Below are 19,229 nucleotides of genomic sequence, written 5' to 3'. Positions count from 1 at the left end.
TTCACATTTACATTGCAGATGGTATCAGATGGGTGCCAATTGTTCCAAAAATAACCTAATATTTGGAAACTTGAGGATTTTTACTATTTACTATGATTTTTGTAAGTAGTTTTAAAGGATGGACTTATTTTAGTTCCACTTTAATTTTTGTGTCTAACACCTGACTGTCTTTCCTGGTCCCTTTTTGAAGAGATCTCAGAAATCATCAGCTACAGTCCCGAATCAAACTGATGCTTTTTCAAAGTTGTGTTATCTGCACCAGGCTGCTCTGAGAAATGTTATTTGTTGCTCTGATTATGTTCAATCTCCTTTTGAATACTTGTTCGCTGGCATGAAGATGAGAAGTAAGTGAGTTGATCAGACTTGTGTGTTTTCACTGTCCCCAGGTTTCTAATTTCCTATCCATGGTTAGTTTTCTGCTGTTGGTTATGGGGCTGTAGAAGGAGACTGTTAACAGCACCAGCACACCTGGATCTGCAGATTTGAGCAGATTTGGTCAATTGCTAGTCACCAGGGAGAGTGCAAAACTACCAGGTGGGACTGTGTCTTGCCCGACCTTGCTGCCCTGAAGACCGACAACCAATATAAGTCTGCCAAATAGTCTCTGGGCCCCAGAATGATGAGCTCTGGAGAGGAGGCCATGGGGGTTGGGTGGCGTGTGCGGTTGGGGTCGGGGTCAGGGTCAGGGTCTTGGGCAGGAAATTCGACAGGGTCACAGCTGACATTTCACCTTGACTGCATTGCTTTTTTCCAAGCCCACTTCTCGACCGAATAAAATCGAGAATGGGAGAAACACACACACACACACACACACACACATATGCACAAAAATAGCAGTTTAAATCCATTACTGTTCTACCCCTGTGGCTCTGGGCTGTAATCAGAGTCTGACAAACGACTTGTGAAAGAGAGTGATGAACCCTCATTGTGCAGACACTCTTTAGTTAATCTGAAACCAGATTTCGAGGTAATTTCACATACACTAAAAAGATTGATGGTGTGGCCTGCCTTGACAGCTTGCAAATGTTTGGGAGGATTGAAAATGGCATCGAGACTTGATTAAGGACGGTGCAGGGCTTCAAAGAAGTTTCTCTATTCAGTATATCTATCATTTTAATTTGCAAACTGCCTTTACAACAACTTACAGATGTTTGACCCCTGACAGAGTAGTTACCACTGCAGCCAAATAGGAATCACTGTGGGGAAAACAAGCTTGTGATTCTCACCACATAATCTTTTGAAATGCAGTCAAGATAATATGTACCTGCTCCCAAGCATATTTCTCCTTCAAGCATTGAGTTCCAGCGTACAGTGAACTCCCAGTCCCACCTATTGAGATATACAATGTCTGCAAGGCTGGCACACCGATAACATTTGCTCACAAATTAATTCAGTGTTCTGTGACTGTCAGGATACAGATGCATTTTGAACCATCTGCCGTGTCTTTCAGCAACTTTTTTTTGTTAAAAAACAAACAAAGGTTCTTCAAAATGTAACCAGCTGTAGCAAGATGAATGTTCGTTTTCAGGTTGTGATTTTTCCATTGAAAATGTTTCTTTGTAATGCAGAGTTGGAGAGCCAGTACTCAAATTTAACTGATATTGCACTTGTGTATTCATTGGCAAAACCACTCCACGGTATCAAGCCTACCACAAACCCACAGAAAATGTGTACCTTGGATTCAAACCAGCATGGAAGAGTACCTGGATTTCACATCCAGTGGAGTTCAAAGCAATGAAGCGCAAATGTGGAAACAAGGCAGACTTGCAGAATCCACCTTAACATACAGTTCCTGGTTGGAAGGCAGGATTTTTTTTTGCAGCAAATATCTGGTTTTGCTTTGTGAGTTTTTTTCTTCTTAACTTGGAAATCTAGCTGTATCCCCCTTCAAGAGTCCAGGAGATGACAAGCCTGGCCATATTCTCTATATTTCTGACTGAACTAACAAGAGCGTTCATGCACCATTTGCTCCTAGTCAGGCTGACAAAAAGCATTCAGAAGTCAAAACAAGGATGCCTTGCAATCAAAAACTCACTAGCTCCTGAGGAATATGAATCAGATTGCAAGCAGTCCTCTAGCCCACACCTCAGTGTTTTAACATGGAGGAATGTGCATTGACACCATTATCTTGTTCACCATTTTGGCCATGTCTCTTTTCACCATTGTGAAACTATAATGAACACAGATCTCAAACAGATGTGAAGTGCTTCTCAGGTTTTTCTTTACTCTAACAGACTTGGAGAAACAGCAGCAAATCTTTGCCTGGAGATAATTATATGCACTTTCCAGGAGGGTCACTGCATAGCAATGAGCTGTGGAAATTTCCACTCACACCCAGTTACTCGTTTTACCAATCGATTCAGCTCTTGGCTGAAATAAAGCATCCTTCTTACTCGACATTAAGCTTTACTCTCCTTCCTCTTCTCTGCCTCACAACTGGGATTACAGGTTACGAGGCTGGCTGGGACCTGATACAGCAGACTGGAAGTGTTAGTGTGACATTCTCATGTGGGATAGACTTAACAGACCAGCTGGTCCATTCTTACCCATCCTTTCATATGTTTATACTTTGCACCACAACTTGTGACATGCACTGTTACAGAGTCACTTAGCAGATAGCATACGTATTCAGTTATCCATGAAGTGATTGCAAGATCCTCTGAGATAACGTCCAAGTGGACACAACCAACAACTGGCCCATTAGACTGAAGAGGATGGATTGGCCCTGAACATAACTAAATGAGCAGCTGCAACGTGGGGAATATTTGATAAGAATGTGGCTTTCCCTTCCCATTTGAACTCCTGTAGTTAGGATGCCGAGCATCTATTTTGTGTATTCAAGAAATATCACAGATAATTCCAGCTCTACAATAGGGGAGACTGACTTATTAGGATCATTAACCAGGAAATCATGTGGCTCTGAAACCCAAGGAGGAAATTTATCCTCTTGCCCACCCCCCCCCCCCGCCTTATGTCCATTGAATAATTTCCAGTTGGAGGAGTCATTCTTCAACCATTATTGATGCCTAGCCACTACCTCGTTGGTTATGAGCTTTGCTGTCAAACTGGTGGAAGTATAGCTCCAGTGTGTTTTCCTTTTGGCAGCACTTTATCTGACAGGAGAGTAATGGAACGTGCACAACAAGGTCACCTCTGAACTCCCTAACCCCTCAGTGCTACTGAGGCCAAGGAGAAAATAATAAGAATTGAGGTTTGTGGTGTTAAGATTTTGGCTATATTTTGAAAGCAAATTCATTGAGCTAGATTTAATAGATGATATTCCATTTGTGATATTTGCATAGAGAATAGCAGTGGCTGGTCTGGGGGCAAAACAAAAATCTGTCATGAAACATTATGAAATCCCTTAGGGTCAGGGCACATCATGATCATTACTTGTTTGCCTAACATGTACTGTGTTTCAGTGCATGGATCATGCAAGAATTGTTTCTCTAAATAATTTCTCTATTTTAAGTTAATTTACCAAGTCCAGCAGAAGGACTAAGAGATACCATTCCATTTTGTTTCACCTATGGTGTGCTCCTCCAGCCTCAGCATTTCTAATCTCCCATCCTCCCCTAATAGCAGCACGATGATTAAACATTACACTTCATAAGCCGTCCTCATGAACTGCGAAACTAATCTGGAGTCATGTCACAGGATGCCTACAGTTGACTTAGAACCGGTTTGATTACAAATATCACTTGGAACACCAATTGGAGATATTCCCAAAAGCCCAGTGATTTTATCTCTTTCTTGATCCATGAGCAAAGTCCCAGTTGTAACTTCAATTACAGCTGATAATGCCTTAGCAATAGGCTTCCTTTAACATTCTGCAATGAATAGCACCACATTAAAAAGTTATTTACCTCCCATATTGACTTTTGAAACCAGGCACAGTTGTATTATGCAGTGACACTCTGGGATCTGAACACAATAATGAGCTTTCATAGTTCCTGAGAGGTCTCAGCGCAACCCAAGCTTGTGAAATTTCAAACATATATCAGCTACAGTAATATTGAATGGTGGAGCAGGCTCAAAAGTACATCTTTTTCTGTACTTATTTTTGCATTTTCTTGCCGTGTTTGGTTGGTTTTTGCACATTGATCTTGATGTACACAAATTCATCTTTTTGAACTGGGGGGACACAAAGGCCCACCTTTTGGGCACCAACTCTGCCAATATTTCAAACCACAATATTCGGAACAATTAGAGCTTGAACAAGACATTTCCTTTTAAGTAGCGTCCTGATTTTTGCTAGCTATTCAAGTTGGTGTTTTACGATATGCTAAAAGGGCTTAGTCCTTAAGGCTTCTGAAGCTTTCAATAACTTTTCACCATCAACTAAGTAAATGCCAGGGGGAAGATATTCTTTAACTGCTCTGGCTGTTAAATATTGACTGGTGGGAGCCATAGAGTGAAATTGAGTGGGGAGTAAAACATCAAGTGCTCCATTTTCCATCTATTAGTTTAATTGGATGGAAAATTGGGTAGGCTTCATTATAAGCATGTGATCCTTCCCATGCATTATTCCCCTTGGCTCTACTTAGGCAATACTTTATGCCCAAGTGTAAAAAGAGGATACCTCTCATCACCCCACCCTACCTCATGGTCCACTCTAGGAAATCTTCCCCACAATATGACCTTCCACCCTCTCTTTATCCTGCTGTTGGCTGCAAATTCAAGTGTTGCCTTCTGGCCACTTTGTATAAGCTGCCTAAAGGTGGACGCAGAAAATAATTGATCTGCATATACACCTTAGGGCTGCATTGCATCAGATTTTAAAATTGTAATGTATCTTTTGTCAAAGAAAATGATCAAATGTGTATTAGCACAGTTCACATAGGCATTCACGTCAGGAAGGATACACCAAGTGAATTATAGCCAGCCAGCACTGGCATTTTACTAAAATGAGCTTAATGAATTGGGAAGACTAACACGAGGTAGATAGACCCATAGTGGCATGACTTAACTCGGTGTCTTGTTCAGTGGCGATACTGTAGGGAAACTAGAACCTGCTCAGTGTACAATTGCTGCAGTAATGCTCAGTCATTCAAGGGTTTAATACACTTTGTAGCTGGTAACTTTGGCAGAAATCGTTGACAGACTTTTACACAATTAAATCAGCTTGATGAAAGCAGAATGGATAGATTTGGCACATGTCACTATGCTTACACTTTGTAGGTTTGTGCTTAATTAGAGAGAACTGGCTGATTTTTTTTGGCAGGAGTTTTTAAAACATCAATGCTGTCAGAATAAATTCAACATCAAATACCTGCCACAATGCAATGGTGGAGATGTGATAGTTTTTGCATTGTTCAATATATTTTAGTCTTAATTGTTATTATTTTTTTGGTCTGAAAATTTATCTTTCCTTTCATGTTTTGTTCCAGCAACAGGGAGCTGCCACCACTATCTACTGTAGCATTGCCCCGGAGCTGGAGGGACTGGGAGGGATGTACTTCAACAACTGCTGTCGGTGCCTGACGTCTCAGCAAGCCCAGGATGAAGCATCAGCCTGTGCCTTGTGGGAGCTGAGCGAGAAGCTCATCCAAGAGCGAGCTGGCAGCCAACCTGCCTAACATGCAGCCCGGTTTGTGAAGACGGAAGCAAGCAACCTTGCACCAGAAAACTGCTGTCCTCAAATATTCTCTTTTTCTCTCTCTCTCTCTCCCCCTGTCTAGTTCTTTGCCAACGTTATCAGTGTGTGAGATTGAGCGCTTCTCAAATAAAGCTTAACCCTTTACAACCTCTGGTGAATTCTGACTGCTGTTTGAGGAATAGATCAGGTTTCACTCACGAAGAGAATGCAATTAGTAATTAGTACACTGTGTTAAACAGTCTCATTATCAGTAATCATCACTAATGAATAATTATGTAATAATTAGCATGGCAACAGAAACTAACATCCTCTATTTATAATAAGTAGGTGCAAGCTGTTATTAGACCCTCCTCAAAGGGTTAATGATCACAAAGGAGGCAATTCCTTAATCTTGGACTACTGCGATTATGTAGCAGGTTTTTGTTTTGTGTTCCATCTTCAACATAGCTTATTTAAAAAGATGTTTCTGCTTTATTGCTCATTGTGAGTTGTTCACTTGGCTGCAGAAGCTTTCCTCATCACTGCACAACTCCCTCCCAGCTGGAAGGATTGTACAGTATTGGTCACTTAGATATCCACCTGTACTTTCTGTAGTGTGAAGGGCCAGTTGGAGACGCAGTAATCATGGGGTGCAGGATTTCACTTTTTTGTTCTCTAATTCCAAATACCCCTACCGTGCCATAAACCGGGGTATCAGAATGTTAAAGCAACAAAGTGTTGGTTCACATAATGGCACATCTAGAACTAAAGACAGAGAGAAAAAACAACTTCTGAGCAGTTGTGGATGCAAATGAATAGTGGGGAGACTCTGATGTTGGAACCTGCAACCCTTGTTACTTGAAACCCTCTCATCCCGTCCCCATTTGACCAGACATTTTATGAAATGACTCAATCACATCGGCCTGGTCTGAATTTCAAATCCAGGTACAGATGCCCCCACGTTGTGACAGACGCAGAATATTGTGCAGGATATCTGAGTGAAAAGCATAAAATGCTGGCAACACTCAGCATGCTTGGCAAAGTCTGAGCAGAAAGTTAACAGTTAATGCATCATGGTGATTACTTTTCATCAGAACTCTTACAGTCCTGCATTCATTCTTCTGAGCATTTCCAGCATTTTCTGTTTTTAGCCTCCAGTCTGACCATGAATAAATTCACACAATGTGCTTTGATCTCCATGAACAAGGCTTAAGGAAGCCAGGCAGGTGGGGTTCAACTTTGTTAATCCTAAAATACAGTCCTTCGCAGCTGTAGGAAATGGGTTAGAGTTTAAAATGTGAAGCTATGAGATGGGGTTGAGTTTTGATGTGCCACAGTGTCCTTTTTTTCTCTGAGAGGGGTCCTAATGCCCAGAGCAAATAACTAAGCGGACTAAATCCTGCAGCGAACCCACTGTTGCCAACAGACTGTAGATTTTCACCAATCTTCCTTTAGTTGGGATTAAAATAACACTTTTTTAAAAAAAAAAGTAAATCCTTTTAAAAGTCCGCAGTCATCTCCGATGTGACACACTAGTAATGTAAAGTCTGGCAGGATGGATGGACCAGGTTTTGTATATCTCAGCCTGTTTGGAATCCAGTAGACCAAAAGGGTGGTCTCAGAATCTCGCTTTGTGTGACTACCCGTAATCTAAGGTCAATCATAATGACTGTGAGAATCGGAAGCACTGTTGAGTTATGTGCATATATCAGAGAAGCCTAACTATGTACACAGGGTGCCATCAGCGACTGTGGGATTGAGATCAGGAAGGGTCAGTTATTGTCTTAACAAGGTCTCCATTTGCAGATTTAAGACTGTTTTGCCGACGTACACAGTTTTTAAAAAAAAGTTTTTCTTTGCTCAGTTTATTTTGAAAGTAATGCCAGCATCTTGTCATTTTGTGGGGTTTGTTTTCTGTTAAATACTGCCACTGTCTTTTATTCAAACATCATGCGTACGTACTTTTAATATATATATGTATATAGAAATTTATATATGTGTATGTGTCTGTGTGTGTGTGAGAGACACCTGAACGAGTAGTCGTCTTCATTTGTTCATTGCTGTCCTCTGCTTTTTAAAAAAAAAACCGAAGGTGGAAGAAGAGGAAGAAACTATAAACTAGCCACAGGAGTCTTGAGAACGCTTGCTGTGATGGTTGGCTTTCTCATAGCGTCATCTTTTATGTTCTCTCTGAGGTTTTGTGCTTTATGGCGGACGCTAGAGCCGCAGGGAAAGTTTCGATCTAAGCGATCAGCATTCCGGCATCATGTTTTCTGCGGAGAAAGGAAACGATGAAAGGTGAAAACACAGATCAACACAGTCCTAGGCGAGGACCCTTTTCAAAGGCTGTTCGTATTCACAACAACGAGACACTCCATTTATGTAGCGCCCTGAGTGCCGCGAACTGCCACCAGGTCTTTCACTAGAATAATCATCAATTTTTGATACCCATTCACGTAAGGAGCTATAAGTACACGTTTCCATCAAACAGCTAGGGTTGAAGGAACACAATGTAGGAGCAAATTATTGCAGATGCTGGAACCTTCACCAAAAACAACAAATGCTGGAGATCACAGCGGTTCAGGCAGCATTCATGGAGAAAGAGCAAGCTAAGTCTTGATGTCTCTTCGCCACCTCTGATGAAGAGTTATCTCGACTCGATACGTTAGCTTGCCCTCTCTCCATGGATGCTGTGATCTCCAGCATTTGTTAATTACAGAAATGAAAGAACCTTCTAGGAGAAAGTGAGGACTGCAGATGCTGGAGATCAGAGCTGAAAAATGTGTTGCTGGAAAAGTGCAGCAGGTCAGGCAGCATCCAAGGAACAGGAGAATCGACGTTTCGGGCATGAGCCCTTCTTCAGGAAATCAGGATTTCTTGAACAAGGGCTCATGCCCGAAACATCGATTTGTGGGCAGCACGGTGGAGTTTGCACGTTCTCCCCGTGTCTGCGTGGGTTTCCTCCGGGTGCTCCGGTTTCCTCCCACAGCCCAAAGATGTGCGGGTCAGGTGAATTGGCCATGCTAAATTGCCCGTAGTGTTAGGTAAGGGGTATATGTAGGGGTATGGGTGGGTTGCGCTTCGGCGGGTCGGTGTAGACTTGTTGGGCCGAAGGGCCTGCTTCCACACTGTAAGTAATCTAATCTAATCTTGGATGCTGCCTGATCTGCTGCGCTTTTCCAGCAACACATTTTCAGAATTGAAAGAACATCAACTTAAATGAGGGAAAGACATGGAGAGAATTTGGGAAATGTAAGGGGTAGCAACAAAGAGAACATGCAGATATACCAAAGGCAAGTCTACAGAGGAATTTGTAATCAAAGACAAGCATTTGCACATAGAGGGGCGATGACTAGGGTTGATCAAGTGGTTAAAGGATTTCAATCCAGGTGTCCAAACCCTGAAAGAACTCCATGATGCAAAAACACTTTGAACTGTACCATGAATCATAATTTACCATCAAACACATGTTATTTGGGAGATTAGTTCAAGTGATACCATGGGCCTCCAGGCAACAACAATGAGATTACAGTAAAATTGCCTAATGCTAAATTTAAAGTGTACATTGCAATGGCAGTTCCTCTATCCAAACATGCCAAAATGTTCACAAAAAACTATGGTTAAAAATCTATTAAAAATAACTCTGCTGATTTCCTGTTTTGATTTTTTTTTACTTTGTCTTAATCAGTAAGTGATTACAACATTATGGGGGAGGGGGGAAAAACCAAATTAACAGCAGTAGACTTGATAAGTAAACCAAGTGCCTCAGCAAAGTTTAAATTGCATTCAGGGGTGTGTTAATTCAACTCAATTTGCCCAGCAAACTAATGCTAACTGATTTGGGCCATCAGGAATATTTTACAAATATGTCTCTAAAAACAGAGTGATTGAAAAGGAATTATGTTACAGGTTTTAATAGTAAGTTTGTCATGAATCCTTTAAGAATTATATTTACTGGTAGCACCAAATTGTTCTATGAAGTGTGTGTATTTGTGTGATTAGTCTACCCTCACTTACCCCGCCCCAAAAACCTATAAATATGTCTTTTCTTTTGGATCCAAATGTTTGACTGCTTGGAGTTGATGAAGGCATCTGCAACAGATTAAATGTCAGATGTGAACAAATTCCACTGTATGTTGGAGACTATTAGTGAGGTTTTAGCTGCCATAGCAGTGTCTCTTTACTGAAGATAAATAAAATGTCAGAGCTGAGATGAGGGAGATTTACCCACACTTCGCACTACTGGAGAAAGCAGCTCTTAATTCACTCAGCGGGTGTTTCCCTGCCATTATTTGCAGTGGCCGTGCCAAATCAATGAACTGTGAAAATGCTTTTTAACTCATTGATTGTCAACATGCTTCTCTACTCTTTGAGGGGCGGTTTGTGGCTGGGTCCTGATCGAACCACATCACGCTGGTGATCCCCTTCGTTGCCAGTTAAATGCACAGAACACAATGTTCTTTCAGAATGCAAATTACTCCGAAATCATGATAATCCTCAAAATAGTATTGCAGCCTACTCACCAAAACTCCAAAAGCAATTATTATGAGGGGCTCCCTTTGGCAAGAACCTGCCAAATGCTCTGTGTGAACTTTTCAAATCTTCTATTAAAATAATAGATTGTGACAGTTGTGTATCAGTAACATTACTGCACAAGCGACTCACTTGATCCTGGACATGTATGGGTAGTTTTCTCCTAGAACCTCATCTAATACTGTTCTCAATCCAGCCATTTGAAAGTGAAGAAGAGGCAAATAACATGGTACTCATCTGGGAACCAAAACAGTGGCAAGCTCAACTCAGTGGCCAAGGAACTGAATGGGTGACTGCGGAGGCTTCCATTGTTCGACCACAGCATGGCTATCCATGTCCCAATACCAACCAATCCCCATACTATGTGTTGGAGAAAGCTAATGACTAGGGTTTTCTGGAAAGTGGGCAAACAAGTGGCAGATGGAATACAGAAGTTGTAAAGACAGAGGTAGTGGTCAGAAAGATAGAGGTGTAGACTATTTTCTAAATAGGGGATGGCTTCGGAAATTTGAAGCATAAAGAAACTTAGCAGTCCTTGTTCAGGGGTCTCTTTATATTAACATGCATGTTCACTTGGCAGTTAGGAAGACAAATGCAATGTTTGCATTCGTTTCAAGAAGGCTAGAATACAAGAGCAAAGATATACCATTGAGGCTGTTTAAGACTCTGGTCAGACCACATTTGGAACAATGTGAGTTTATTTGGGTCCTGTATCTAAGGAAGGGTATGCTGGTCTTGGAGGAGTTGCAGAGGAGATTTACAAGAATGATCCTGGGAATTGAAGGGCTTGTCATAAGAGAAGTAGATGAGGACTCTGAGTCTGTACTTGATAGAGTTTAGAAGGATGAGGAGGGATATGATTGAAACTTGCAGAATAATGATAAGCATTGATAGAATGGACATGGAGAAGATTTTTCCACTAGTAAAGGAGATTAGGCTCCGAGGGCACAGCCTCAGAATGAAAGGACAACCCTTTAGTAGATGAGGAGAAATCTCTTCCGCCAGAGGGTGGAACTCATTACCACAGAAGGCTATGGAGGCCAAGTCCCTTGAGTGTCTTTAAGACAAAGATAAATAGGTTCCTTATTGATAAGGGGATCAAGGGTTACAGGGGAGAAAGGGTTGAGAAACATATCTGCAGAGCAGACGTGATGGGCCAAATGGCATAATTCTGCTCCTGTATCTTATGGTCTTCCTGCCTCTGATCTCAGCACCTGTCCAAACCATTAACATGAACAGGGGGAAAAAATACAATGGTAGGAGAAAAGGGAAACTGAAAACCCTTATCACTGTGTTAATTTTTTGGGTGAAAGAGGTGGCAAACAAAATGAAATAAAGGACAGGCCATTCAAATCCATTAGATCATGCCATCATTCCATTGTGAGCCTCCTGTCATGTTTCTCAATCAACACATATCCTTTTTCCTTTCTCTCTACTTGGTGTGCTTCCCCTTAAATGCATCTTTGTTATTTATCTCATCCAATATCAGATATAAATAAGAACATGGAGTTTAGGATGTGGCTCTAAAAGGTTAGATAAATTCTGAAAGATGAGACTTTCCCCAGTTACTTCATTTGGATCCCCAAGTTTAAAATGTTTTAAAAAAAGACACTGGGCTTTTTCAGCATGCTGTTCATTGTGAAGAATAATTTTATTAAATTCTAGCCATCAGCTACAAACTGGAGATGGGGAAATGTGTTTTGTTAAAGCAGAGCAGTTATAAACCTGTCGGGATGTCATGGATGCCCAAGTGATAGAGAATCCTGCTACTATATGCTGAATATTGAAGGAGAATAGCTAATGGTGTGCAACACATTGTGACTATCATCCATCTGTCAGTGAAGGAGTGATTGGTGGAAGAACCCTAGTAAAACAAATTTTTAGCAGGTTTAAGTCTCACCAACATCTATTAACTGTGGTCAGATGGAAAGCATTTCAACAGCAAAAAAAGCACAAAGAGGACAACACAGGCATTAAGCTTGTAATCCAACTAATAGCAGTTCACTCTTCAAATAGATTACTTGTTAATTCCAGGCCTTTGCTGAGTTAACAGATTTGGACCAAAATAGCAAGAATGGCTGTTAGACTTTCCCTTCATATCTGGTAGCCATCTTCATACATGTGCCTAGGAGTGAGTATTGGCCTATTCTTCAGGGCTGGATTTTACAGGCGTGTGACTTTGGAGGAACAGTACTGAAATATTGGAACTCATTGCCTTCCTGCCCAACTCTGACATGGTGGACAGATGGACACTGAATCCTTCCTGTTGATTTTAAAAATGGCAACTGAATTTGTTAAACTAATTGACACTAATTTCACGCCACTCCAGGGCAGGGGCAAATTGCTCATATGCCACTTACCACCTGACAACCAAAACCTGTCCACCTGCCTTCCTCTATCCTTCCTGCTCAGATACCCCAGACTTACTTACCTCTGGGATCTATGTTTCCTTCATCCTGAGGCCTCCTGGCAGTCCCAGCAGCATCTGCTACTCAGTTCTGACACTGTTGGAATTGCTTGAAGAGGTAGCTCCCACTGGTGCAGCACCCTCACCTCCTTAAGGCCACCTGGAATGCGATACCACTGCGGCCAGACCCATTCAACATTGATCATTTGCAACATACCAAGAGGGCTTTGGATTTTTGTTTTGCGTGGTAATGATGTGTAGGGCTATGGGGAAAAGGCAGGATATTGGCACTGGGCAATAGAGCTGGTGTGGGCATGATGAGCTAAATAGCTTCATTCTACACCATAATAATGCTGTGATTCTACGAATTGTGTGATTCCGTGATCAGTTTGGGAATGGAAGTCCTGGCTAAGTTTTTATATCCCTTCTCATCTTAAGAGGGAGCTGAGACAAGTTGTAGCACCCTGACTGCATCTCCACACTTTAATTCTCAATCAGATTTGTGAAAATTGGATAATTTCTCTTCAGTGTGCTTCGCTTTATTATTTGTTACACCTGCACGGATTGCTCATAGAAACACAGAAAATAGGTGCAAGAGTAGACCATTTGGCCCCGTGGAGCCTGCACCACCATCCAGAATGATCAGTGCTGATCATGAAATTTTAGTAACACATTTCTGTCCATATCCATTGATCCCTTTGGCTGCAAGGGCCACATCCAGTTCCCATTTGAATATTTCTGACGAACTGGCCCCAACAGCTTCCTGTGGGAGAGAATTCCACAGGTTCACAACTTTTTGAGTGAAGAAATTCTTCCTCATAGAACATAGAAAGGTACAGCACAGAATAGGCCCGTTGTCCCACAATGTTGTGTCGAGGTTTAATCATAGCCAAAGGTTCGTAGAGATGTACAGCATGAAAACAGACCCTTACACACCCCTCAACTCACGCTATCCATGTGCCTGTCCAGTAGTCACTTAAATGTCCCTAATGACTCTGCTTCCACCACCAGAGCTGGCAACACATTCCATGAATTCACAACTCTCTGCACAGTCTCCAACTGTCTGTGTGGAGTTTGCACATTTTCCCCTTTCTGCGTGGGATTCTTCCGGGTGCTCTGGTTTCCTCCCACAGTCCAAAGATGTGCAGGTTAGGTGAATTGGCCATGCTAAATTGCCCATAGTGTTAGGTGCATTAGTCAGGGGTAAATGCAGTGGAATGGGTGTGGGTGGGTTGCTCTTCGGAGGGTCGATGTGGACTTGTTGGGCCGAGGGGCCTGTTTCCACACTGTAGGGAATCTAATCTAAAGAACCTACCTCTGACGTCTCCTTTATACCTTCCTCCTAATATCTTAAAACTATGACTCCTCGTACCAGTCAATCTTGCCCTGGGGAAAAGTCTCTGGCTATTGACTCTATCTATTCCTCTTATTATCTTGTATACCTCGATCAGGTCTCCTCTCTTCCTCCTTCTCTCCAGAGAGAAAAGTCTAAGCTTATTCAACCTTTCTCCATAAGGCAAGCCCTCCAGTCCAGGCAGCACCCTAGTAAATCTTCTTTGCACCCTCTCTAAAGCCTCTGTATCTTTCCTATACTAGGGTGATCAGAACTGAACACAATATTTTAAGTGTGGTCTCACCAGGGACTTGTAGAGCTGCAGCAAAACCTCGTGGCTCTTAAATTCGATCTCCCTGTTAATGAAAGTCAAAACACCATATGCTTTCTTAACAACCCTATCCACTTGGGTGGCAACTTTGAGGGATCTATGTACTTGCACACCAAGATCCCTCTGTTCCTCCACACTGCCAAAAATCCTGTCTTTAATCCTGTATTCAGCATTTGAGTTCGACCTTCCAAAATGCATGACTTTGCATTTATCCAGGTTGAACTCCATCTGCCATTTCTCAGCCCAGCTCTGCATCCTGTCTATGTCGTGCTGTAGCCTGCAGTAGCCTTTGATACTATTGAGTAAAAAATGAGGTCTGCAGATGCTGGAGATCACAGCTGCAAATGTGTTGCTGGTCAAAGCACAGCAGGCCAGGCAGCATCTCAGGAATAGAGAATTCTATTCCTGAGATGCTGCCTGGCCTGCTGTGCTTTGACCAGCAACACATTTGATACTATTGACAACACCTCCAACCTTTATGTCATCTGCAAATTAACTAATCCACCCCTCAACTTCCTCATCCAAGCCATTTATAAAAATGACAAAGAGCAGAGGCGCAAGACCAGAGCCCTGCGGGACCCCACTCAACACTGACCTTCAGGCAGAATACTTTCCATCTACAACAATTCTCTGCCTTCTGTCAGCCAGCCAATTCTGAATCCAGATAGCCAACTCTCCCTGGATCCCATACTTGCTGACTTTATGAATGAGCCTACCATGGGGAACCTTATCAAATGCCTTGCTGAAGTCCACATACACCACATCCACTGCTCGACCTTCGTCGACCTGTCTTGTCACCTCCTCAAAGAACTCAATAAGATTTCTGAGGCATGACCTGCCCCTCACAAAGCCATGCTGACTGCCTTTAATCACACTATGCTTTGCCAAATAGTCATAAATCCTATCCCTAGAATTCTTTCTAAAACTTTGCTGACCACAGACGTAAGACTGACTGGCCTGTGATTGCCAGGGATTTCCCTATTACCCTTACAAATCTCAATCCTGAATGGCTAACCCATATTCTTAGACTATGACCCCTAGATCTGGACTCCATCAGCAACTGGAACATTCTTCCCACATCTAGCCTGTCTGGTCCCATCAGGATTTTATATATTTCTATGAGATTCCCCCCTTCTTTCTTTGAGGTTCCAGCGAGTGCAAGCCTCGTTAATCAGTCTTTCTTCATAGGTCAGTCCTGCCATGCTGGGATTCAGTCTGGTGAATCTTCACTGGACTCCCTCCAGTAAGAATGTCTCTCCTCAGATGAGGAGACCAAACGTGCATACAATACTCGAGGTGTGGACTCACCAAGGCCATGTATAACTGCAGTAAGACATCCCTACTCCAATACTCAAATCCTCTCACTATGAAGGCCAGCATGCCATTAGCTTTCCTTATTGCCTGCTGCACCTTCAGCGACTGTTCCACCATGACACCCAGGTCTCGTTGCACCTCACATTTTTCTAAACTGCCACCATTCAGATAATAAACCGCCTTCCTGTTTTTGCCACCAAAGTGGATAACCTCAATTTAGCCCCATTATTGCACTGGCCAAGTATTTGCCCACTCAGCCAGCCTGTCCAAGTCACCCAGCAGCCCCTTACCATCTCCTCACGGCACACATTGCCGCCCTGCTCAGTGACATCTGCAAATTTGGAGATATTGCATTCAATTCCTTTGTCCAGAACTCGTGAGTTCTGCCAGGTAGATGCATGCCCTGCCCAACTTGTCAACTGATACAGTAATGTCAGTAGGATTCTGTATGGAAGGCAGGGTCACTGGGACAAGCTCTAAAGAGCCTTTGGAGCTATGGAGAAAGGCTCTAGAACTGAGAAACAAAAACTGCAGACACAAATCAGCATTATTTCCTGCATTTACTATCTGTCCCTAACTGCCCTTGAGAAGATACTGTACTGCTGCAGCCCATGAGGGGATAGAAGCACACAGTTCTATTCGGGAGCAAATTCCAGGGTGCCATAGGCCTCCTAAGTCTATTGTTTGGTTAATAGAGATCCTTTGTATCCCACAATGGAATTCCAACTTTGTATTTACTTGAGCAGCTTTTAATATTTTTGATAAAAGGCAATAAATGGAAAGCCAGTGCTAACTGTTAGAAGTGAAATGACACTGATTGGAGCCAATGAGAGGCTAATATATTGTACAAAGCCACAGGAGGCTACAGTAAAAGAATTATTTTGCAATTGTGAAACAGAAATATAGTGCAATGAGAATAGGAAAGCGCTGTGATTCTGTTTTTCCTGCTTTGCTCTAAATATATCTCAATGTTCTAATGTCAGGGGAATACTAAGAGTGAGATTTATGATTAGCCAAAAGTGGTGTGGGTTGCAAACCTATTTAAATGTGCAAAGTGTTTAATTTTAAGAGTGATATTCATCAAAATAGGTTGTGTGTTTAAATCCAAATGAGTGCTTGTGGATTATAGGGTTGTAGATTGTAATTGGGTAACATGTCAAAGAGTAACAAGGGAGATAACAGAGGAAGCCAAACTGAACACCACTAGTGTGGTTGAAATTGAGCAGAGAAACTCATAGTTGGAGCTATTGAAATGGATACAGAATTGGAGCTCACTAACTCCATTGACTGACCAATTCTCCTAATTCGAGTTTTATACATGACAAAGGCTTGACCACTTAACCATGTCACTAGCATGTGAACATATGAATTTAGAGCATGTGTAGGCAATTCAGCCTCTCAAGTCTACTACAAGTCTTCAGCAATAATATTGCTGAAAATAAGATACATTTTAAGGAAGCCTTTCACCTTTCCCTCATCAATGCAGTTAAAGAAAATCATTCAAAGGACAACTCAACATCTGTACTGTATGATTTTGAGAGTGCTGATTGGTTGGCAAATGGACTCTTACCAGTAGAAGCACTGCTGTGGAGAATGCATGTATTTATGCTGATTGAAATTTTAAGCCAGGCAAGTTGACTCTGAATAGTCAGCACATTGCCCTGAGAAAGGACAAGTGAATGAATGTCATATATTTTACTGAGTTGAAACAGGCACAGTGCACACATGTGACTTTTCTGTCGGCAAGAAACAGCCTTCCATGTATCAATTTTTGTAGCTCCCAGTACATGCAAGTGCACTATACTGTTAGACTAACCGACAATCCAGATTGGTTGTCAGCATTAATCCTCGCACATCCAGCAACATCCAGCAAATGTCCAAATACAGAGTCATATCTAACGTTGGACACTGAGTCAGGAGTTTTACAGGCACAGATTAGTTGGGTGCAAGCAGTATACTCTCATGCATTATAAATATTGGTTTTCCCCTTTACTTTGTTATTCTTGCAAATGTTCTGATGATGTTAAGATGAAAAACTTGTTAATGTCTTTTGTAAGCAATTCTCAAGTTCTGTACTACCAAAGGTCTGCTCAATAGATCATGGCTGTTCTAATTATGGTCCCAACTCCATATTCCCATTTATTCCCCAATGAGCTTTGAGTCCCGCGTGGTCAAGAAGCTATTTATTTCTACTTTAAAATATTCAATGGCTATATACACAAAGCTTTTTAGCACAGAGAGGAGTTAGGATCTGGAGTAGTCTGCCTGAGACTGATGGAGCTGAAAATGTGTTGCTGGAAAAGCGCAGCAGGTCAGGCTGACCTGCTGCGCTTTTCCAGCAACACATTTTCAGCTCTGATACTCCAGCATCTGCAGACCTCACTTTCTCCTCTGAGACTGATGGAGACAGGTTCAGTTGTGGGTTTTCAAAAAGGAATTGAATAAGCACTTGAAGAGAAAAAACAATGCAGTGTTACAGGGGAGGAACAAGCAGAGATTCTCTTGCAGCAAGATGGACCAAATGGCCTCTTTTTGTACTATAACTCTCCGATTATTCAATATTGATATCTGTCCTTGAAAGAGTGAAGGGATTGTTAGTTACCCACTCCTAACCATTACACTAGTAAGTGCAAATGGAGACCATGGGGGATGAGGGTTGAGTTTAGAGGTGACATAGAATCAGAGAGATGTACAGAAAGAAATAGACCCTTCGGTCCAACTCATCCATGCTGACCAAATATCCCAACCTAATCTAGTCCCATTTGTCAGCATTTGGCACATTTCTCTACAAACCCTTCCTATTCCAACCAGATGCCCTTTAAATGCTGTATTTGCACCAGCCACCACCACTTCCTCTGGCAGCTCATTTCATACACACACCACCCTCTGCGTGAAAAAGTTGCCCCTTAGCTCCCTTTTATATCTCACCTTAAACCTATGCCATCTAGTTCTGGACTCACCCATGCCAGAGAAAAGACCTTGTCTATTTACTCTATCCATGCCCCTCATGATTTGATAAACATTGATAAGGTCACCCCTCAGCCTCCGACGTTCCAAGGTAAACAGCCCAGCCTACTCAGCCTTTCCCTTTAGCTGAAATCCTTCAAACCTGACAACATCCTTATAAACCTTTTCTGAACCCTTTCAAGTTTCACAACATCCTTCCAATAGGAGAGAGACCACAATTGCATACAACATTCCAAAGGTGGCCTAACCGATGTCATGTACAGCTGCAACATGACCTCCCAACTCCTGTACTCAATGCTCTGACTAATAAAGGAAAGCATACCAAACGCCTTCTTCATTATCCTATCTATCTGTAACTCTACTTTCAGGGAACTATGAATCTGCACTACATCGTTCACGTTTGCTTAACTTAGCAGTACCTGAGCATCAGTCACACCAATTCCAAAGAGCAAAGATAACCTTGAATATATCATGGAACCGCAGCTAAATGTTGAAGTCAATAACTTCAAAAGGGGTGTGTAAATTATTTAAAAGTAATGTTACTGCCAAGGGACTTAAGGAATGCTTGAATTAGGAACTTGCATCTGTTTTATTTAGAAGGCAAAGAAAATTGCCAAGCAAGTTTCACTTGGGAAACCCAGACTTTCACCAGAATCACTCCCCTATGGTTCATCATGACAATGTGCCTGTGGAACTTTGGTGGAAGCAAGGTGAGAATCTAGTACAAGAGCCCACATGATTGAATGGTCTACAGGTTTCTGCTGTT

General features: G+C 42.1%; 2 protein-coding genes across 3 annotated transcripts in view; one reads left to right on the top strand and one right to left on the bottom strand.

Moving 5' to 3' along the window:
• The window catches only part of wwox (WW domain containing oxidoreductase), a 947,793-nt gene extending 941,995 nt beyond the window's left edge, over window positions 1-5,798 (top strand). Inside the window, exon 9 of one of the 2 annotated variants that reach the window (XM_060837945.1) lies at window positions 5,391-5,798. In XM_060837945.1, coding sequence (XP_060693928.1) covers window positions 5,391-5,579 — 189 coding nt within the window. In that variant the 3' untranslated portion in view covers window positions 5,580-5,798. The remainder of the gene's footprint in view (window positions 1-5,390) is intronic. The other variant, XM_060837947.1, reaches the window with a different exon arrangement.
• Window positions 5,799-5,864: 66 nt separating this feature from the next.
• Window positions 5,865-19,229, bottom strand: part of mafa (MAF bZIP transcription factor a) — a 368,210-nt gene continuing 354,845 nt past the window's right edge. Inside the window, exon 3 of the mRNA XM_060837948.1 lies at window positions 5,865-7,851. Coding sequence (XP_060693931.1) covers window positions 7,821-7,851 — 31 coding nt within the window. The 3' untranslated portion in view covers window positions 5,865-7,820. The remainder of the gene's footprint in view (window positions 7,852-19,229) is intronic.

The sequence above is a fragment of the Hemiscyllium ocellatum genome, chromosome 17 (assembly GCF_020745735.1).
Source record: "Hemiscyllium ocellatum isolate sHemOce1 chromosome 17, sHemOce1.pat.X.cur, whole genome shotgun sequence".
Taxonomy (NCBI): Eukaryota; Metazoa; Chordata; class Chondrichthyes; order Orectolobiformes; family Hemiscylliidae; genus Hemiscyllium; species Hemiscyllium ocellatum.
The sequence above is the reverse complement of the archived record's forward strand: the minus strand, read 5'-3'. Positions and strand labels throughout refer to the sequence as shown.